The following is a 24,278-nucleotide window of genomic DNA, read 5'->3' as shown; positions in this document are numbered from 1 at the left end:
CTTAATAGAGATATCAAGTGCCAATATATACAGAGCTAAACACATCAATTTATAACTCATAGCTTCTGAGATCATGAATTTTAAGGTGTGTTGTGGGATACAGCATTCTGAAATTCAGAATATCTCATATATTTTGTAGAACTTTTTTGATATGGAATTCTTCTCCAATATTTGAGATTTTTTCCAACTTCTCCATAACTCATACCCACCAATTTTAAACATATTCGTTTTTGTAGCTACTGGGTAGGCTCAGTTGTAGTACTTAAAACTGTCCATTTCTCCCCCTCTGCCTCCCCACCTCTCATTTGGAATAAGACTTAAGAGCCTTCTGGTATAAGCTGCTATCACCAGATTTTGCTTTTCCTGACAAATTTTAAACCTTTCATCAGCTGTAGAGTGCCTTTTTCTTCTACAACTTGTTGTGCTGCCTAATTATGGCTATTCCAACCTTCTTAATAGGGCTCTGGGACTTTAACCTGAATGAGGTCTTTGCATGTGGCAGCTGTGGAGAACTGGCAAGGATAGATTTTCCTAGCCTGCTCTCCTGACATTTGACAGAGGCCCATGACTGAATCCATGCTGTAGAACACAGGTGTCAAACTCGATCACGTCACATGACGTATCATTACATATCGCAATGTTTTTGGGTGTGGCCTGTGCGTGACGCATCCGGCCCATGGGCCACCAGTTTGACAACCCTGCTGTAGAAGGAATATTGAGCTACATGAGGGGAAAAAAACTGTTTTGAAAAACAGAGAAACAATCACAGAATTAATAAGAAGCTTGTGTTGGGCTTCATATCAGTCCTCCTTTGGTTTTCTTTCCTTTTGCTAACTATATCCTGAAATGATTTTATGAGTTAATGTTCAAGCAACTGATTTTTACTTAGGTGCCCATTTCAGAGCATATAAAGCAGGAAAAATGCAGGGTAGAACACTAGGTTGAAGGGCCAAGAACATATTTTAAACTAGTACTTTGGGGTATCAGGGACGCGGTGGCTCTGTGGGTTAGGATGCTGAGCTTGTCAATCAGAATATCGGAAGTTTGCGGGTCGAATCCCGAGTGCCGCATAACAAAGTGAGTGCCTGTTACTCGTCCCAGCTTCTGCCAACCTAGCAGTTCGAAAGCATGTAAAAATACAAGTAGAAAAATAGGGACCACTATGTTGGGAAGGTAACAGTGTTCTGTGCGCCTTTGGCGTCTAGTCATGCCGGCCACATGACCACAGAGATGTCCTCGGACAAATGCTGGCTCTTTGGCTTTGAAACAGAGAAGAGCACTGGCCCCTAGAGTTGGAAACGACTAGCACGCATGTGCGGGGGAACCTTTACCTTTACTCAGTGCTTTTTTTGTAAAAGAAAAAGGTGCCGGAACTCACACATGTCATACAACCCGCCTTGCCTACCCTACAAGGTTCCATCCAAAAAAGGTGCCGGAACTCTGTTCTGAGCGTTCTATGACAAAAAAAGCCCTGCTTTTACTTTGGGGTATGAAGGGAAAGATAAAATGACAGAGGGTATGAATTTGATTTTAAAGGTTATTTTTGCCTCCTATATCTACCTGCCACTATGGATGGTATTTTAGCTAAAACACAACCCTATCCCAAGGAGCCAAAAGGCAGTAGCTTGGCAAGTTTGTTCTGCTGTTTTGGGCTCTGGAAGTAGAGTACAGCAATGGGTGTGTGCAGAAGGCTGTATATCCAGTCTAGCAGAGGGCGTGCCTGCTCAATCATTCACAGGAGAGCAGAGTGTGGAGAAAGAACAGCTGTCAGCAGAGGACCGTATGGCAAGGCGGGCTCCCTGAGATTCTTTATTCAACTGAGATTGTTTTGCTGCTGTTTGCTGTTTTTGCCTTGCTTTGTTTTTTAAAGTTTCAAAGGATAGGCAGGTGACATTCATCTTGGCACCACCATCTGCAACTATGCTTCACTCTCCACTGAAAACCGCACTGGCATATGAGTGCTTCCAAGATCAGGCCAATTCAACTTTAGCTTTGCCTTCAGACCACAAGTTGAAAACAAGAGGGACAGGAAAACAAAGGGTCCAGGAACAGGTGATGATGACCGTGAAGCGGCAGAAGCAAAAGTCCTCCCTTTCATCAGCATCAAATGCGGCAGGTCAATCCAACCGAGGTAAATATCTACTGCTGCTATAAGGGATGCTGGCTGAGATGTGATAAATTTGGCTAACGTGGTCACTCCATAGAATGCCATTGCATGTTTTAGGATAATTGGAATTCACTCAAACCCTTTAAGTAGTTGCTTTTAATTATGTCTGCAGAATTGTGTGCTGAACATTGGAGGAAAATCTTGCACTGTCTGGTAGGATGAGCACTGAGCATACACATAAGAGTTTTGAGTCCTTGGCTTTATGCTTTGCAGTTTAATGTTTGTGATGTTGCAGAAGCTCCAAAGCAGCTCCAGTTAAATTTACTGACACTGAAGGTTTCAATCTGGACTGTGCAAAGTGATTTTGAGTGTGTGACTAAGTGCAGATGTTTCAGTTTGAAATAAAAAGTTGGGAGAATCAAAATCTTCTTAACTTTTTCAATATCAAGGTTCTGAGATACTATTGTACTTTGGCTGGAATGAAACCAATGAGATAATTATAGGCACAGATGAATTGGTTAAGCTCTTCTAGATCTCATCAACTTCAACAGAATTCCTAAGTTTGATATTGTCCATTACAGTTAATAAAAAAAATATAATGCATAATTTTATTTCAGTCTTAGGTTCTGAGAATGACTGTAATTTCAACTGGACTTTAAATTGGTTTGTTTACATGAGAAAAAGTATGCATATACTGTACAAAATGTTGCATAGTTGCATGTCTTTGGATGTATTGCTGATAGTCAGATTAAATGATTTTGATTCTATTACTTCTTTTGACCATTCTCTAAATACTTTTTAACATGCCATTGATGTAGGAATTTTATATCTCATGTTTTGTGTCTATGAAACACAATCAGTAAAACCATAGGGGAAAAGCTTTGTTGCCCAGAAAACACAATTAATAATAGTCTGTACTGTTCTTTTTTATGTATGTATGCCTCTTTCTAATTATAGACCAAACCTGAAAACCTGGTCTTTGCTTCCCAGACTCCTGACAGTTCTGCTTAGACTTGGAAATGTAAAGTCTAATTTTGGTGCACATTGACACATTGTCTCCTGTAATTTGAAGCTATGAAGTTTCATGGTTTCAGGCTTTTAAAATATGTATTTAAAATATAAATTTTAAATTTTAAAAATAAATTTTAAAATATGTATTTATGGCAGTGCATTGTCCTGGTTCAAATATATATTTATAAGGTAATATAAATTTTCATCACTCAAGTTGTGAAGAGCTTATGCTTAAGTCTTTTCACACTGCTGATCACAAATACAAAATTATGACAAGCAATAGTGTTAATTGAAATCCTAGTAAAAGGCAGCCTGCTTAATGTTAGCATTAATTGCTGATGATCCTCAGAGAAAGCCAACAAGATACTATTTTCTACACCACAGGACTGTTAGCTGAATAAAATAAAGATTTGTAACATTTGCCTGAATATGGGATTGGCTTCCTTCTCAGACTTAAGGGGTTTCCCCCTGCCAGAAATGTCACAATGGGAATTTAAATTTATTTTTGGGAGGAAAACTAAGAATCTATGCCTTTTAATGCTTGAAGATAATTAGTCATCCTGTTATTTAATTTTCAGGATTTTCCAAAACACTTTAGCCATTCTCGTTGAAAGACAATTTAATCTCTATTCAAGTCATTTTGGAGAGCTCTGATTTTAAATCTTATTTGTTTCTGATCACTCAATACGACTATCCTGAATCAGACATAAGAGGTGTTAGATCTTCTGCAACTATAACTTCAAATAATGCTTCCTTGGAAAAATGTATTCCACTCAATAGTGTGTTTTATGAAATATAAAACAAGAAATGTCTGATTAAATAAAGTCTGTGGTAGGCCTTGAGTTCTGTGTGATTGTTATAATGAGCTGGAACATAGTATTTAGTGTTTTACAAGATTTTTTGTTGTTGATGTTCAAGAGCCAATTCTGTTGATTTAGAGAACAGGGCATTTTCTTTATTTCAATATTCTTGCTGAAGCAGAAATAACTTCTGAAGAAAGTTTCATAAAAGTATGAGGAAGTAGCAATTCAGCAAGACATGGAGGAGGAATGGAGTTTCTTGAATTGTTTTACTTTTTCATTTCACAGATGCTACTTTTGCATGTGAACTCCTTATTTTGGCTAAAAAACAAAAATGAATAGAAGTATCATTTTGCTCATAGTAGATGCTCTACATTCAGTGAAACCTCCCAGCGCTTTTACTGGGAATGTGACAGTTTCTTACTGGAAACCATTCATCCAAAAACATATTAATCCCAAAGTGAAGAAAAATGTGATTCATTCTGGTTATGAATATTAAACTTTTATTATTTGCTTATTCTAGATGAGCAACAGAGAAGAATTGCAGACAGAATCAAATATCAGGTGTTGTCAGTCTTGGCTTTGGGTGGCCGGATTATCTCTGAGCTTACCTTTTGATGTAATATTGTGTCAGATAGCAAAATTACACACAACACAGATTCTTTCTTCTTCTTCTTCTCCCCCCCCCCATCCCTCTTTCGCAAAAGAGTAACAGACTTTGAAAGCTAAAATCAGAAGCAGATCAGAGGGAAGGTTCCTTAACCTAAAACAATCCTTTGTTTGCTCCACTGAAATTGTGAAACTCACATTCCCAGTTTCTTTTCTCTCTGGCCTGGTATGTTAAAAGAGGGGATCCATGCCTATTTCCCCAGGAAGAACTGGACAGAGGTTGTGGGATAGGGTGGGAAAGGATTTAAACAGTCCCATTCTCATCACTATTCTACCTACAAATACCCTATACCAATGTAATGAATCACCAATATTGGGTGCTTGTCAAGGCCCACGCATTGATCTGTTGTTAATCCTGGAAACCTTCTGTTTTTGGGTGTGCATCCTTCAGCTTATTGTCATTCCACTTGATTTCCTGTTCCTTCCCAACCTGCATAGACAGATATTGACCTAACTGTGAGACTTTCCCCAAATCTGGATTCAGGCTTCTAAAACAAAGGGCTGAAAAAGGAGACAGAGACAGAAACAGACAGAATTCTATAGTACAGTTCTTATTTTCAGCTTTGTTAGAGGACATTTTGGTGTCTGCTTCTCTATAAAAAGTCACCAAGTTAAAAGCCATTTGGGGCACAATTAGAAAATTATAATCTGATATTACAACAAGAACACTTTTTTTAGAAAAGTTTCCACTATATTTTTTAAGGCACGTTTGGAAGATGTTGGGAAAAAGTATAATTCTCTTAGTCACATAATAAACTTACAATTTTTATCTCAGTTGGAAAATTGCAGATAATTTCTTTGGGGGGGGGAGAGAATGGAATGTTGTGGGCTAAAGAGTATTCAGACTTCAGAACAATTAATTGCCAATCACATCTTTAAATTATTTGACTTATGGCAAAAAGGAATTTAGATTGTCAAAACCTATGAAATACTGAATATAGGTATATATGTATATATATATTTGTATACAGAGAGAGAGAGAGAGAGAGAGACGGAGACACACAGAGACACTGATATATATATATATATATATATATATATATATATATATATATATATATATATATGTAGATCTAGAGTCTCGGGTTTCTTCCCGCGTTCCCGAGACTCTAGATCTACACATACAGACACCCGCGAGAATCTACGAAAACATATATATATATATATATATATATATATATATATATATATATATATATAATGTCTGATTTCTTAATTTGTTCCAGAAGCATAATGAGTATCTGGAATTCTCTAGTTATTAGGAAACTGTTTCAGATTACTCTAAATCTACATCTTTTTATTGACAATTAAAGTGTATAGTTAATTTTGTTTAATTATTTGCAAGAACTTTGGAATGATGAGTTGGAATAGCCTACATACGAATCAAAACCTATCAATGGCTAATAGTCTTTAAAATGTTCAATATGTTTCTGATGATATTAAAATAAGGTTACTTCATAAAAAGATTTGTTTCATGTCTTTTGGCAACCTCAGAAAATATTTTTAAAGGGCTGGCTTCATCTTTGTTATGCCAGAAATATAAAATAATTGTGAGAATACTACCATATGATATGGGTTTGCCCCACTATTATCCCATTTAGGTTTAATTTTCATTTAGATAGTCAATGTGATTTGGGGAAATGAAATATGATTTCAAGATATGACATATGAATTATATACCAAAGATTTGGAATTTGTCAGTGTAGGAAGAGCTGTGGTTCCTGAACCAAAAAGTATATATTAATTTTTATGATGGACAAATACTGCTGCCCCAATATACAATCTGATTCACATTGTGCTCAGGGTCTGCCTATTAACATAATGAAAAGGCAGAAGGGTATTAAAACTCCATGTGGTTGAGGTTTAATACAGTACTTAAAAATAGAGCTGATTTCTACATATTTATAATATTTTCCCTTACTCTTTTTTCTGTTTGTTTTTAATCTTTTTCTATGCAATAATGCAAAAAAAAGGATTCATATATCAAAAGGAGCTCTGAATATATGCTTCAGATCTTGAAGACTAAAGGCTTTCTAGGACTGATTAGATTTTTTTTTAACTATTATTAAGCACATCCTAAAATATTTATTTCTGTTACAGAATGAAATAATTAATCAATATCTAGTTCATAGCCATTCTGGATATGGTAAATACATATTCCTTCCATCTTGTTTTCTAGTTTTTAAATCATACAAACATTTGCGTTTAAATTCTATAAACATTTTCTATTGCACATATTTTCCCCTAAAATGCTTTCTATATATTAGAAAAAATGCATTTTGATCTTGATATCTTGATCTTGAAAATATGATGGACTGTTTTGCATAAAAATTAGAACTTGAATGAATGAATCTTCCTACATAACCATTTTTTAAATTTATATAATTATATAATGAAACAAAAGATTTGTCTCATTTCAGACTATCAAAGTCACAATATAAATTAGGATACAATAATTCCTTTTGAAAGATAGCATCTACTTTGTATTTCGTATCACAGCTCCTTCTGAGCTCATAAAATTGCTCTATAGGTTTTCTATTTCCAGGAAACAAAGTTAAATCTTTCTGCAAGCTTATAATTTGCTTAAAGAAGTATCAAAATCAAAAGACAGAGGGAGAAGAATTGCAATTGAATTGAATATTGAATATTTCAGCTAGCATTTTTGACATCACAAAATATGTTGTACAATTTAAGAGGCTCTTATCAAGTGAACTTATATCTGAGGAGCAATAAATTCCTAAAATAGGATGGTCATCTCAGTAGAATTCTGATGAAATTAATGATAAGTATCTACAGAAAATAATAACTTGAAACAGCTTCTCTGCCTGAAAAATTGCAAATGTAATACCAAAGAGTAGAATCAATTAAATTGAAATGGAAAACAATGGAAAGAAACTGAATAGACTTGTTATTGGGCATTTTTATGCAGAATTTAGGCTATATATGTTTCTTGTCAGTAACTACATTAATGGGGTAAGCATGTTTTTTTCATCATACTTGCATTTTGCAATTATTTTATATTAGTAAGCATTACTAAGCATTAATTTTGTATCCAACAGTAATTTATTAAAAACAAGAATAAATTTGACAAATATTCAGTGATACACAAAAAAATATGCTCAATACATTCTAAAAATAGCAGTTGTTCTCTCTCTTTCCATATAAAAGAACAATAAAACCAATATAGTATATAGACCAGATTTAAGATAAATTATAAAATATATCTTCATAATTGGCGTTACCTTAATCTAAGTCAGTATGAACTATAAAACAGACTGAAAATGGATAGATTTATGATGGCAAAGTAACATATTTTTAGGTAGTTATAATAAAGGTATCGAGAATAAAATAGGATTTTGCATTTTTTATAGTTAGATAAAATATAGAAATAAAATAAAAATGTGTCAATAATAGAGATATAAAATATAACATTTTACGTAGTTATAAAAGAATATCAAGATAAATAATGTGGAATGATGTTAAATAGTACAAAGGCAAAAGTTTTCAAAAAGTTTTTATTTTATCTCCTTTTTAGCTAGTCATATGTTTTGATAATGTTGCTAACTTTTGTTAGATTAAAGGTAAAGGTTCCCCTGCACATGCGTGCTAGTCGTTTCCAACTCTAGAGGCCGGTGCTCATCTCTGTTTCAAAGCCTAAGAGCCAGCGCTTGTCCGAGGACGTCTAGTCATGGCCAGCATGACTAGACACCAAAGGTGCACGGAAAGCTGTTACCTTCCCACCGTAGTGGTCCCTATTTTTCTACTTGCATTTTTACGTGCTTTCGAACTGCTAGGTTGGCAGAAGCTGGGACAAGTAACAGGTGCTCACTCTGTTACGTGGCACTAGGGATTTGACCTGCCAAACACCAATCCATAATTAGAGTATATTGTAGTCACTTTGTATATTACACTCTGGCAATTTTGGGTTTAGCATATTTCTTTACTTACCGTCAAAATGTAAATTGATATGCAGTAATCACCTTTTACTGTTACATACCAACAACATTTGTGAGTTTAAGGATATTGTTGTCATGCATATAATCTAGCCCCAAATAAACTGTTTCTTTGCTTCTTTGATTTTACAGAATGAGCTAAACTCATGCTTGAATCTCAACTATTGAAATAAATGGAAGTTAAAAGCCATTAATTTTTGTTGGAACTTGTTGATAAGGAGCAATATCTCTCGTCCTTTTTTATGTGTAGTCTATGTATAAATTGTAATGCAATATTTATACATGCATTATAAAGTGTAAAACAGATCAAAATTAGATACAAATTGACATATAAAATCAGCATTTTTCTAGGGACTGTCTTAGCATGATTTTAGTGCTGGACGGATATATATTTTTTCTTCTTTATTATTTTCTTTCATTTTTCATTTGATTTCTATTGAAAGAATTTTGACATTCTTCAAAAGAAAAGAATTCTGGGAAAATTCTCAAGAATGGATTGTAGTACCTTTGCATGTATGTAAGTTACAAGATGGCTAAGGTGCATGTGAATGTTCTGCCTTTATTTGTTCAATCATCCCTCTAGCAATGTATGGCGTTCCTGACTTCCCACGCCTCAATTAAATCCTAGGGAGGAGATGATGAAGGAACTCCTCCCTTTGAGTGTTTTTAGTAGTAGTGCTTGGATATTTGGGAGGAGTCTTGTCCTTAAGAAATCATTGGAGCCTGCCCAAAATTTAATGGAATATTTAAAAATAATACTCATGACTACCTCTATTATAGATGCTAATTAATAATATTACTGGTAATATAAAAATATTAATGATATAATAATGTTGATGATACAGTAATATTGTTCTATAGCCCACCTAAGGCTATTATTTTGTTTTGACTAATAGTACCATCAGCAGCCTTCTTAAATAGCTATGGAAAGTAAACTATAATAGAGGATAGCAGACAAGAAGCATCGGTTTTTAAAACAAAGCCCAAATTCCTAGCTCAAGAAGAATAGGAAATGTTGCATCATTTTAAATTATTTAAACTATGAGATAAGATAGACTTTATGGTCATTTTAGTATGACAATTAAAAATGAAATTCTATTACCTGTTCTCAAAAGAAATTATATTACCCATCCATACACTTTGGCTGCCAAGATGCATCTCTGAATGCAATGTATAAGCTGAAATCCTTTGTGTACCTTGTGTACTTAACATCTGGTTAAGTAATATAAGGCCAGGAAAAGTTGAAGTTAAAATAAGTGAATAATAATAAAATAATAATAATAATAATAATAATAATAATAATAATAATAATAATAAATGAAGAAGAAGAAGAAGAAGAAGAAGAAGAAGAAGAAGAAGAAGAAGAAGAAGAAGAAGAAGAAGAAGAAGAAGAAGAAGAAGAAGAAGAAGAAGAAGAAGAAGAAGATGGAAGGGATCTTGGAGGTCATTTAGTCCAACCCCCTGCTCAGGCAGGAAACCCTATACCATTTCAGGCAAATGGCTGTCCAGTCTCTTCTTAAAAACTTCCAGTGTTGGAGCATTCACCACTTCTGGAGGCAGGTTGTTCCACTGATTAATTGTTCTGACTGTCAGGAAATTTCTCCTTAGTTCTAGTTTGCTTCTTTCTCTGGTTAATTTCCATCCATTGCTTCTTGTCTTGCCTTCAGGTGCTTTAGAGAATAGCTCGACTCCCTCTTCTTTGTGGCTGCCCCTGAGATATTGGAACACTGCTATCATGTCACCCTTTCTCTTCATCAAAACTAGACATACCCAATTCCAGAAACCATTCCTTATATATTTTAGCCTCCAGTTCCCTGATAGCCTTACCATGTATGAGGGTCCATTCTGGGTCAGTCAGCAGGACCAGACAAAACCTCTGGTCCCAGTGACTGACCCAGATTGGATTCTGCATCCTTATCCTGGGACACATATATTTGCCTTCATTCATAAATGTATGAGACTCAACATGTTTGAGTCTAGATGTACAAGGCTAGAATAAGATGAAAATTAGGTAGAATATTTATAACACACACTTTCAGCTAAAATTAGATATAAAAGAATTTATTTGATTTCTTTTATACATTAAAAATTATGATCAATGATCCAGTCCTAAGCTGTTTAGATGTTGAGTACTCCAAAAATCAGCCAATGTCATATGCTGATTTAGGGCTTTTAAAAGTAAATAAAAACTGATGACACTATCCTGATAGCCAAAAATGCAAAGGTTCTGCTTGCAAATGATCTGGTAGTAATAAAAGTCAAAGGATGCAATGAAAAAAATGGAACTAAAATTAAACATAAAGAATTCCAAATGAATGACATCAGTACAATAACCAGCCTTAGAAATGACAATGAATTTATCAAAGTGGATAGCTACTGCTTTTGAGGTTCAACCATCAACAGTAAAGGAACCAGCAATCAAGAATACACTGCAGACTAACACTTGTTAGAGCAACCATGAAGATCTGGGAAAAGATATTCAAATGGTGAGATTTATCTATATCTACAAATACTAGAGGGATGCAGTGACTCAGTGGGTTAGGACACTGAGCTTGTCGATCAGAAGGTCGGCAGTTTGGCGGGTCAAATCCCAAGTGCCATGTAACAGAGTGAGCGCCTGTTACTCATCCCAACTTCTGCCAACCTAGCAGTTCGAAAGCATGTAAAAATGCAAGTAGAAAAATAGGGACCACTACGGTGGGAAGGTAACAGTGTTCCGTGCGCCTTTGGCGTCTAGTCATGCCGGCCACATGACCACAGAGACTCCTCAGACAAGCGCTGGCTCTTCGGCTTTGAAACGGAGATGAGCACCGGCCCCTAGAGTTGGAAATGACTAGCACGCATGTGTGGTGGAACCTTTACCTTTACCTTTACAAATACTAGAATCATGCAAGCTATGGTGTTCCTTGCAACACTCTATGGAAGTTGGACCTGAAGTAACAAGAGAGGGGATCATTAATACTTTTGAACTTCTGATGTTGGAAAAAACTATTGAGAATCCTATACCACGGACTGCCAAATATATAATGAAAAAATCAACTCAGGGTTATCATTCAAGACACAATTGCACAGGTTTAAGTTATCGTATTTTGGATACATTATGCAAAGATTTAGTGCTCTGCTGATGAAGAGGAATGGAAGAGAAGACAACCAGCAGAAAATGGATAGACTCAGTTACAGTGATGATGAGACACTGTTGAAGACTTGAAAAATCAGATTAGGAACAGATCTTCTTGGATAAAATCTATGTGGTCATTAGAAGTTAATAATGATTTGACAATATGTAATCAATCAAAAGTAAATAGTATTTTGTTGTTTTCTGGAAAAAAGTCATTTCCCCCTTATTTGAGATAATTTCATTCTTGTGGCATTATAAGTACCTGGACTAGGCATTGAGCAAATAAAGAAAAGCTAAGCAATGAGTGAAAGGGGAGGACTCGGGGAAACAGCATGGAGAAACATAACTTTTCAGGAAAGAGGACTCTGTTTCTACAGATGCTAATCCATTTCTATATCATATTAGGTTTTCTGAATGAAGTAAGTAACTGTATACTGACTTTTTTTTAACCTACCCTCCAAATGTCCATACTCTGAGATGTCAGAATATGAGATAGTGAGGGCTCATAGGCAGCTTTTTTGTTTAGAGCTACTAAACAGTATTTATTGTGCATCTGGAACATACTACAATATATTAGTATTTACATGTCCAATTGAAGTTCAAGAGCAATTGATCCCTTCAAACATTTTGGAGACCTGTGCCAAAGTTTGCAAAACTGTACTGGCCCCTGTGTGTTTGGAGACATAACTTTCTTATTTGTAGTAAAGAGGTTTAATATAACTATGGTCTAGAAACATATTTCTTCAAGGGCAAGTCTGAAGGATAGTTAGCTGTGTACCTATAGATGTAGATTGTACAAATGCAGAAAAAAAAACAGGTACAATACTGCTTAGGGCACAGGTAAAGTTGTTAGCCAGTAATAACCTCTAGCTTAAGTCATTCAGTTCTTGTTTAGGAAACTGCTCTCACATAGGGAATGACTTACCTATTTGGTGGATGTTTTTATTGTTTTAATGTTTTTAAATTGTTTCAATTATTTCATAATTTTAGAATTGTAAGTCATCTAGAGTCACTTGGTTCAGTTGGAGAAAGGGAGAGAGGGAAAGGGAGAGAATTAGAATAAATCTTATAGTTGAAAAGTAACTACAGATTAAATTAATTCCCCCCCCTCCTCCTCCTTCTGTATATCAAGCAACATCAACCCCTGAAAGAGCAGATCCACAATATGGGACATGTCCTGGACTCAAGTTACTATCAGATACATAGATGGAGAGGTTATGTCTGTACCAGTTACCCAGATCAAGTCCCAGGTGCAGTGGCCTGCTTATTGATAAATCCAAGGTGCCATTAACCACATAAGACCTGTCTTGTGGTCATTGTTTTTGTTACCAACAGGTTTTCAAGTGCAATTTGAAATATTCATTTTAACCTGTAATACCCTGTATGGTTTGGCACAAAGGGATCTACTGTACTGGCTTTTCAGTACATATTTATCCAGTATGTACACACCATCAAAATTTCTTTAGTTATCCAAAACTTGATGGAGAGACGTAGCTAAGTTTTGCCATTTCAGGCCCCATATTTTGAAATGTTTCCCTCAGAAGGTTAAATTAGCACTTACACAGCTGGCCTTCTGAAAACTGTTGAAGACCAAATGTGAGCGCAGACTTTTGATGGATGAAAATTATTGCCATTGAGCCTGTTTTTACTTGTCACATTTGTATTTGCTTATTTTTATTCTGCTTTTACTGATTGATCCCTGGTGGTATAGTGATTAAAGTGCAGTGTTGAAGGAAAACAGTGCCCACAGCCTGAAGTTTTATCCTGACAGGGCTCAAGTTGACTCAGTGTAGGAGATGACCAGGCATAGCCTGAGGAAGGGATCAAACACATCATCAACCTCGAGTCTCTTCACACCCACAAGAGATCTAAATCCAGCCCAGCTTGAATTCCATTGACTTTTATCCACTGCCAATTTGCTTTGACCATTGCTTAAACTTATAATAAACCCTTATATATATTTGAACTGCCTGAGTTTCCTGATTTCCACACTTAACACTCAGCCTTCCATCCTTGTGAGATTGGTAAAATGAAAACCCAGATTGTTGGGGGCAATATGCAAATAATGCTTACATTATAAACTGCTCAGAGAATGTTGTATATAAGCCTAAATGCTATTGCTATTGCTATACAGTATGTAGGCACAGTTTTTCTGATAATGAATTTTCAAGAGTTGTTAATATTGTGGTGGTATAGGAACACAAGTACAGTATAAACATGATAAAACAGCCAGATATTGTAAATTACTTCAGTTGCAATTCTTATACCTTTGATGGAAGTTCACTGCTTAGGAAGGTCTTTAAACTTTAACCTTTCAACTTAAATGCTATTCATTTCCTTTAATCAGGTTTTCAGTGTCTCCCACTCAGGCATACTGTCACTTTAATTTTTGGAAGTCAAAAGACTTTTATAATTTTAGACATTGTCTTTGTAATTAGCTATTAAGGATTTATTCAGTTCTACTCTTTATTGCTGAAGTGATTAAGACTTTCATTCAATATTTCTATATTATAATATCCCATGGCAGCCAATGTGGTATAATCATTAAAGCGCTGGACTGAGACACTGAAGCTAGATAGGTGGTTTTAGGCCAATCTCTCTCACTCAGCCTAGGCTGGGAGAAAAGAAAAGAAAAAAAATCTATGTAGCTATCTGTACTATATTATTATCCTACCCATAGGATCAGAAAAATCTCTTGAGGACAAAGGTTGGCAATATATTATTTGTGAACACCATAACAGCATATCATAATGGTATTTGTGAAATATCTATGTGAAAAAAGCATGCTAACAATAAATTAAAATAGCTTGCTTATTGAATCTTGTGACATTTTAGCAATCTCACTATGACATTTGATGAGTAAGATTTAAAATCTGATATGATTTTGCTGCCTTTAAAATGCTGTTTTGAAATTGTTGAGACCTATGGCATTGCCCAACATCAATACTTATGGCTTTCTATTGATTTATGGCTATAAGATAATCAGTTTAATATAGTTAAATTGGCTATGTTGAATGGCAAGCTGAATTATTTGTCTAAAACAGAAATGATCATTTCATTACATAATTTGCTAAAATGTGGTAAAATTTCAGAATTCAGTTCATCTCTTTGAATTCTGCACATCTTTAAATTTATGCTTCATATAGCATGCATCCCATGAACTTTGCCAACAGTTTCTTATGTAGGTTTTTTTTATCATAGCCACATGTACAACATTTATTTATGTCATATGTTCACTTAGCACAAAGTGACAAATTGAATCAAATACTAAACCAAAATCAGAGATAAAAAAATATTTTTCCATTCATAATATTCTTGCTGTATTTGCAGGTTCCATATATGATGGTCTGTCCGATGGCTATAACTATGGAACAGCCCGTGGTAGCTACTATGCCAAAGCCCACACAGGAACAAATAACTGGGGCCATACGGTAATTTTTTATTTTTGTTTGTTTGTTTGTTTGTTTGTTTGCTTATTTATTTATTTATATTTTGGTCATATGGTCAGGAGTAGGAAACTCAAATTATTCTCAGGTTTATTGAAACCCATGTTGAGAAGGGCTGGAAGATGGTATGGTCAATTGGTTGAAAGACATAACCAACAGTTTTCTGATGATTTAAAAATATTAATCTGATTTTGTATAATGTATGATATTCCAGCAACCAGAGAATACTGGTCTCATTTGCTAAAATTCTCTATGTTTTATATGTTGCATTTTCTGGCTGTAAAGCTCTAATATAGAGTAAACTAAGGTATTATTTTATAGAAAAGAGAAGGTTCATATTTTCAAATACGTTTCTCCTGAAAACATTGCAGTTACATATATCTATTTCTTTAAATGTGTATAGATGTAAGCAAATGTAAGCAAGGTATTAACTATTGAAATCTATAATTAACTTGCTGACTGAGAATCTTGGTGATTATAGTCCAAATGCATTTGTAAGGTGGTAAATTGGGGAAATGTGAAGACCAAGAGTAGTCCCATTGTGTTTCGTGATACTCCATTTCTAACTGGTTTGTGGAAAAAGGTGCTATGGGGATTTCTAGACAAAACAGACATTGATTTCTATGTTTCTCTAAGCAGGAAAACATGAGTAGATTTAAAGGTCTTTTAGGAAAAGAGATAGAAATTGAATTAGTGCAGGTATATTGTTTCAGAGAAATTAGAAAGCATAAAATTTTATTTTCTGGTTAACCATAGTTAGTTAAAATATTAAATGACTAGAGGGTATGTTGAAATTGGTCAGCCTTTTAATATAAGCTACTATAGCTGACATTATTAAAAAAAAACATTGAGCTGGGCATAGCAGCTGTCTTAGATAGCAGATGCTCAGATGAGGCCTATGTAGCATCTGACGATGCTACCCACCCTGCCAACCAAGCCCTTTGCTACTATACTGCCCTTGGCACATTGGAAAATTATATTCCATCAGTAGGTTGAAGTAAGCAGCTTTATTTGGTGAAGTCCTCCTCCTCCTCCTCCTCCTCCTCCTCCTCCTCCTCCTCCTCCTCCACTACTTCTACTTCTTCTTCTTCTTCTTCTTCTTCTTCTTCTTCTTCTTCTTCTTCTTCTTCTTCTTCTTCTTCTTCTTCTTCTTCTTCTTCTTCTTCTTCTTCTTCTTCTTCCTTACTGTTTCTCCAATGGATATTCTAGTCAGGAATACAGGTAGGCTGCTTTGAAAAGTCAACAAGCCATCTGAAGCTTGTAAGACTTTGATGTACTGTCTTGGATTTTACACTAAAATAAAAAGACTATGAAAATCCTATGTACAGTTGATTAAAATATCACGCTAATCAGCTCAAGTAAATTTAGATTCAGAAAGAGTTTTCATGCTTATACCCATGGACACTACCCATCACCCCCCAAGGGGCTGGAAAACCTTGAGTCAAAGGCAACTGAACAGCTTCCAGGTATGAAAAAGGAAACCATTCTGTCTGTCTAAAATTAACCTGTCAGACAAAATTAACCTGTCAGGATAAGAGCCCATGAAAACTATGTGGTAGACTAAAGACAATAGAAGATGCCTTTAGTATGAAACATCATTTGTTAGTTTCCCAGTGAAATGTATATGGAACTTGATGTCCAGCATATACTTTGATTGCAAATCTGGAATAGTTGAACAAAAATAGTTTTGTTGGGTTTTGTGGGAAGTTGTGTAACTAGGAAGTATGGCAATCAAAGTTAGAAATATAGTGTGCTTAAATAAGTGTGGTATAAGTGCATGCATATGTGAAAGAGAGAGAAAGAGAGAAGAGGAGACAATACTCATTTAAAGTCCCTTCAAGTCTCCATCCTTTTAATCAGTTCAGGAAGACACATCTAACAATTAAATGAATATATGCTAGATTGTTCCTATGCATTCCAGAATGGAAATAAAATAACAATAGCAGTAGCACTTAGACTTATATATCACTTCACAGTACTTTACAGTCCTCTCTAAGTGGTTTACAGAGTCAGTCTATTGCCCCCAACAATCTGAATCCTCATTTTACCAACCTCGGAAGGATTGAAGGCTGAGTCAAACTTGAGCCAGTGAGGATCAAATTGCCAAACTGCTGGCAGCTGGCAGTCAGCAGAAGTAGCCTGCAGTACTACATTCTAACCACTGTGCCACCATGGCTCTTAATTAATTACCAGTTTAATTATCAATTCAGTGAAAAATGTAGAACATAGATATATGTAACAGAACCATGGTATTTAGTCTTATTTTTGTTGGCTTTTCAAATTTATGTGTTCCACTTGTGTGTAATAGACTGGGGTGAATTCTTTTGGCAAGCAGAATCAAGGGTGTGTGTTGTACTCTGGTGGTAAGCCATCATATTTTATTACCTCGGTTTTTCCCTCAGGCTTGATAGACACTCCTTCTCAACGTGTTTGCGCAAATGTTTTAACCTTCATACCATCTGCTGCTGGAGAAACAAACCAGTCAGTTTTTTTAAAAATCAAATGTTTCTGAGAAAAAGCTGCTGGCCTACCTAAGGGAATTAGAAACAATCAGCACAGCTTTCAGGTATTGAGTGGTGTGCCACTTCACTTTCTCAGTTATACAGGGTAGAGAACGAGAGCAATCTGCTTCAAAAAATACATAGTGACCACATTAAACAACATTAAAATGTTGCGTACAGCATATTATTATGTTTCATAATTGCTTTGGGAATCATATTAGGCTTGTGAAAAATCACTGTAGTCATTATTTACTTAGGTGTCAAGGGAAGCTTACTTTATGTTGTAAAAAAGTGCTGGACTATATTTGGTTGGGAAAGTGGCAAATTATAGACCTGGATTATTTAGATGATCTACATAAAGTACTTTCAGCCCTAGGTACTACGTCATCATTACTAATATCATCACTCAACTCAATGTTCCAGTGAAATCAGAGGATTGTCAAGAATGTACACTAATTTTAGACTAACTAAATCTCCTTGCCATTTGGAATATCCCACCTCAAGAAATGAGGTGGGCCTGAACTTGGCTAGACCTTTGGAAGTGTTTGAAGACCCAACTCACTTGAGGCTTGCAGAGAAGCACCCAACCTTGGGGGTCAGTTAGAGCCTTTAAGGTCCTCCCCATTCCTTTTTAACTATTTTGTTTCTGTTTTAATTGCCTCTTCTATACAATATTTATAGAGGGTTTTTTTGGTTTTACTTTTTAATTATACACTGCCCGGAGTCACTCTGGGAGTGAGAGAGGTGTTCTCCAAATATGATATATAAATAAATAAATAAAAAAATCTAAACTAATAATATCTCAACACTGCTGGATTTCCCTACTTATGACAAATGCTCCTTGTGATAAAAAGTAGAATTTATGTTTCAGAAATTATATTTTAGGTTTTAATTAAAAAATGGGCAGTAAAGAGTTCCTTCCTCTGATCTTTTTATAACAATGAAATTAATGGCATCCATTCAGCAATGCTAAAAAAATGCCTATTTTTCAGAATTATGTTTCCAGCATACCATTCAATTGACAAGCACAATCCAGTTAGCCTAGAAGTGATTATTCATTTCTATTATAAGAGGATACTTATATTCTAGGTTAAAAATAAAGTTGGTAGATTTATCATAGCATCCATATTAATTGATCATTTTACAAACTGGTACTGTAATTGAATTCAACTTCAGAAAAGGAAAGAGATTCTGATCCTTCTCTGGGCCTTTCCCCCACCTCCTCAAAATGTCCTTGAAGACTAAGTCATGCAGATTTCCTACAGTTGTTTCATGCAAGACACAAGGATTCGCCACTCCAGTTTGCTTCTGGATATAGTTTCTTGAGTATCAGAAAGGTTGGTTCAGTGCCTTTGAGAGATGTGTTCCTTCCATTAATTTCATTCTTGAGCCTTTTCTTCATAAACTGTGCTGCAACTGGGGAACTACTGGGAGTAGCCTTCTCTCTCTCTTTCTCTCCCCTCCCTCTCCCTCTTTCTCCTCTCTCCTCTATCTTCTATCATCTATCTAATTTTAAAATTGCCCATCTTCCACACAGAAGGGCTCATTGTTTGGTGAAATGGAACACTGCAATCTTCTTCTTGAACTTCCTATTACCTTGAAAAATGTGCACATGCTGTTCCAATTGTTTCTGGCCATATTTAATCAAGGGCCCACTTTCATGGCTCTGCAACCACTTCGTTGTTCCAGTTTATAATGCACATTTTTTCTATTTTCCCCCAATGTAAGTCTTGTCATGGACATGAATGGCAGCACTTCCTTCATGCTGATGTTTGGTATTGATGAGGACTGGATCTTGCCAAGGTCCTATAAGCCAGTTCGGGTTGCTGCAGGCACACCCTCTCCCTTCTGTTCATTGTGCACTGCACTCCGTGGTCATTTTGGTTTCAACTGGAGAGATGCTGTGTGCCAAGGTATTTGCTTATGGAATGCTTCTCTGATGCTGGTTAGACATCATGCAGGTGTAGAACTCTTCCAAATAATACTAAAAATATATTTTAAAAATAGATTTGCATATGATTAAAAAAAAGAGGACTAGTGCTGTGCTGTACAGGAGATTGGTTTAGACTACAAGAAAATTAGATTGTAACACTCTATATTGTGGATGTTGTTCTAAATACTTTCATTATCAATTTTCCTTTTATCACCACAGTTTTATGGAGGGCCATACTTATTGCTATCTTTATTATTTGGTGGATAATAATATTTTATCTTCTGCTAACATTTTCATATTCCACGGGTGACTTCTGAGTGATGCTGTCCACAGTCACTAACTGCCAGCATTGCCATTTCTATGATTGATTGCTTTCAATCAATCCTTTCTAATTCATCCTTTGTCCTTCTGTGGTTCAACTGTAAGTTTGGATGATAGCATGGAGGGGAAATGAGAGAGGGACTCTGACAATGTACCTAGAGAACTCTCTCTTACTTCAGTCCCTACACTTCCCCATACATGTGACTGTTTGGCTGGTCTTTTTTTAAACACGGGATTTATATTTATCCAGTGCTGATGTCAGAAACATCCAGGGTGATAGATTGGAATACTGTTATCCAGGAGACTTGAAAGGTGGCTAAACCTTCTCTCTTGAGGGCACTTGCCATCCTCATCCCATTCCTCTCTAGAACATATTAAGGCAACCATTATTAAGGTAATACTTAGTGGGAAGGGAAATAAATCCAGGGAATCCACCAATGACTTTCTTTAATTTAGTCTTCATGAAACCTGCGTCATTGTTACGGAGCTAGATTAGAGTTTGGTTGTCAGCACAGTCCAATTAACCTTGGCATCCTTTTCTGCTGACTCAAGAAAAAGAAGAACACAGATGAGAACAGCCATGAAGAAAAGCCCTACATTTTGGTTGAGAGAGATTAAAAAGCAGTGGCAGCTAGGTTTATTTTATAAGTTAACATGTGTTTTTATTTCAGTAACAAGGGATGTCAGAAACAGAAATTTGGCAGAGATGTCTAGTCCCTGGGGCATTAACTGCAAACAAAAGCTAGCTATTATGCTCACATTAAAGACTAAACATATTATTTGTGTGCGACTTCTGTTTTCTTTTGCAAGTATCCACATCATGCATCTGGAAGGAGAACAAACAAAAAAGGTGTGCACAAATATGTATGCATCTACATAGCTTATTTTGAGTTTGTGGGAAAAGATTGCATTTTGGAATTAGAAACTATTTTTCATTACAAATGAGATATTAACATATTCTTTTTCCCAGTAAGTCTTGGGAGTTGTGAATGCCATGTTTTGAGTTTTGGAAAGGTATTTTTTTTTTGTTCAACACAAAAAAGGCAAGTCAGTGCAAGTACAGACTGGGTGGGGCGCAAGACCGAAAATATAGTCTGTAGAGAGATGGAAAAACAGCTTGGTTTGTGTGAAAAGAAGCTCATTATCAAAACCCTTTTAGAGTTCTGGGTCTCATTCTTTTTCAGGAATCAGAAAGTGGCTTTTTTGGTATTCTGTATTGCAATATGTGATTATATTTACCTGCAAAGAAGATTGAGGTTTTTTTTCCCAAATATTTGATCTTTAAAATGGATTACTTTAGATTTATAAGCATATTAAGGCAGATTAGGTTTCCTTCTAAGATCTTCCAAAGTATAAGGAGTGTGGTATTTTTGTGTGCCTCAGATTCAGGGTCATTTTCCTTTTATGTACAAACATAAAGTGTTCCTGAAACCTCTGCTCTGAAAGTTAAGCATAAACTCTCAAGTTCACATAACTCTTCTTTCAATGGGTGTGTTAGGTTAGATTACAACAGAACATCTCATTGAAATAGCTTTTGCCCAGGTTCGCCTGGTGCGCCAGTTGCGTCCCTATCTGGACCGAGACGCCCAGTTACTCATGCGCTTGTGACCTCCCGTTTGGACTACTGTAACGCTCTCTACATGGGGCTGCCCTTGAAGACCACTCGGAGGCTTCAACTGGTGCAGAATGCGGCCGCGCGAGTTGTAATGGGGGTTTCCCGATACTCCCATGTAACACCTCTACTCCGTGAGCTGCATTGGCTTCCGGTTGCCCTCCGGGTGAAATTCAAGGTGCTGGTTATCACCTATAAAGCCCTACATGGCCTGGGTCCGGGATATCTGAGGGAACACCTGCTGCCGGCATCAAATGCCCTTCGCCCAGTGCGCTCCCACAGGGAGGGTCTGCTCAGGGTCCCGCCGGTAAGAGACTGCCGGCGGGTGACACCCAGGGATAGGGCCTTCTCGGTGGGAGCGCCTGCCCTCTGGAACCAGCTGCCGGTGGAGCTGAGAACTGCCCCCGACCTTCGATCATTCCGCCGGGGCCTGAAGACCTGGCTCTTCGAGCTCTCGGGCCCAGACTGAGGAGGAATTTTTAATTTGGGGTTCTTTTTAACTGACTACAGGGTTAATTTAATATTTTTTAATTTGGTTCTTAATTTTTGTATTTTGGATTTTTAATTCCCTGTAAACCGCCCTGAGTCCTCAGGGAATAGGGCGGTATATAAATATAACTAAATAAATAAATAAATAAATAGGGAGGGGAGATATTTTTTCAAAACTGACAGGTGTCAAAAAGTTCAGCAAGGTTATATTTTGCCTACAAAATGCCTCCTAGAATTTGGATGACCAGATTATGTATTCATTAACAAAAACATTCTCCAAGGGGTCAGTTTAAGTTAGACCTTCCCTACCTTGCATCTTCCAAATGTACTAGAAAACATGTGTCGGAACTGCTAGCCAGACAGCATGAAATGTGTAATCAGATACGGCTAAGATATAAGGAATCCCACAAAATCCCCACAGATGCTATTACATACTGGTAGAATATATGCATATGTATGTCAACAGGTATTGTAATAGCATTCACACTTCATTGTCAGAATATAAAATTAGTTGCAACTGTTTAGGCTAAAGTGGCAGTGTAAACTATATACAATGTGAATATATACCATTGAACAGAATGGAAATGCCTTCTTTGTAAATCAAGTATTTAGATTGGATTGTATAGAAGCATGATTTGTTTAAAGTCCAATATGTGAAAATGGGCATCACACTATAGCAAAGTAAATTAATACATTTGAGACTAGAATGGATTCATAAAAGATGATTTACAATTTCCTGCCCTCAGAACAGAGTTATTGATTATTATCATATGCAGAAGGCCATGTGCTGAACTATATCCCGCAACAATTGCTCCATTAGTTAGGGCTGATGAATCATTAATGGCGACAGAACATATGAAAAGCCACATATTAAATATTTCTTTGAGGATTTATAAAACCTATGATAAATATCTACATAAGTAAATGTAGAATTTTATTTGTAGTTTTTCTGAAGGTTGCATTAGATTTCAGTGATAGGGAAATAAGGTGAAAACTGCTTTGACAAGTGAATCTTGGAATCCTCATTCCTATTACATTGACATAAAAATAGTTGAGTGGGGTAGATCTAAGGAAAATATTATGCAATATCAACAATAATATTAGTAATCCTTAGAGGTGATAAGAAATAATATATGTTCTTATGCAGGGCAGTCTCTGCCAACATAGAAAGCCATGTTTTTTTGGGGGGTGAAGACAGCAAGAAGACTAGATTATGATAGTAATTGGTGTTTGAAAGATGTAACAAAACTTTGCCAGTTTATACTCTATTAAGTGCAATGACTATCCATGCATGGAATTGCATTTTGAAAATATTAACTCTCAGTTAGTTGCCATTTCTTGGACCAGCATGTGTTTGACTGGTGCCCCTTATTCAGCATGATTCATTCACTCTTCCTATCAAAGTAAATGTTACTTTCATTGCGTCCAGCACCCAATCTCTTCTGGGGTTTTTTCCTTTGTCTTTGTCAATCAGATGAAGAATAAAATTAATCAAAGACATTTGTTGTTTTTCATTCCCCTCTGCCTTCTTTCTGTGTCCATCAGATGTACAATGGAACTCTCAAAAGAAATGCAGCTGAGAACAAACGCTACAGTTCCTACAGCCAAATGGACAGTTGGGGTAACAGGCATTATAACAAGATCTGCAGTCCTACACATGCTGGCAGTGACTACTGCTTTGTGCAGAACATGAAGAGTAGTCGGAGTGAGCCAGACCTCTACAATGACCCTCCACGAGGCACACTAAGGAGGAATCAGAGTGGAAGCCGAGTGAGTCACAAGGCCGGTCTACATCGTAACAGTCTCTACAGCAATACATGGAACAACCAGGAAGGAATTACAACCCTCACAAGGCCAAATAAGAGAATTCCAATGCGTACCCCCTCTTGCGCTTCTGCTAACAAGCAAGATGCAGTCTATGCCCAGCCTGTTGCCAGCAAGCCTGATGCAGTCTACAGACAAGATCACTCCAAGTAAGTCTCTGTACATGTTTTCTCTGTGCAGCCCACAATGTGGGAAATTACATGCAAGTAAAGACAGATACGGTAATAGTTAAACAGCATAATGAAAACCCATTTGGAGCATTTTGGTTTCCATCACCTTGAAAATACTAATTAATAATAATAATAATCACTTATTCTGGCACACTTCATATTACTTAGATTTGTCTGAGGTAGGAAGCCATTTAGGCTACAAACCTAAGCATGCCGATTAGTAAGTAACCCTATTAGAATTGCATGGTGTGGCTGTCAGTTATGTATAAAGAACCTTTGAGTAAGAAAACAAGTGGTATCCATATTTAATAGGAGATAAATACT

At 36.2% G+C, this 24,278-nt stretch overlaps 1 protein-coding gene across 1 annotated transcript in view; it reads left to right on the top strand.

Moving 5' to 3' along the window:
* The first annotated feature begins 1,761 nt into the window (after positions 1-1,761).
* The window catches only part of PKP1 (plakophilin 1), a 45,927-nt gene continuing 23,410 nt past the window's right edge, over positions 1,762-24,278 (top strand). Inside the window, exons 1-3 of the mRNA XM_081325404.1 lie at positions 1,762-2,131; positions 14,989-15,089; positions 23,506-23,933. Coding sequence (XP_081181530.1) covers positions 1,921-2,131; positions 14,989-15,089; positions 23,506-23,933 — 740 coding nt within the window. The 5' untranslated portion in view covers positions 1,762-1,920. The remainder of the gene's footprint in view (positions 2,132-14,988; positions 15,090-23,505; positions 23,934-24,278) is intronic.

This window comes from Vipera berus (assembly GCF_964194415.1).
Source record: "Vipera berus genome assembly, chromosome: 3".
NCBI lineage: Eukaryota > Metazoa > Chordata > Lepidosauria > Squamata > Viperidae > Vipera > Vipera berus.
The sequence above is the reverse complement of the archived record's forward strand: the minus strand, read 5'-3'. Positions and strand labels throughout refer to the sequence as shown.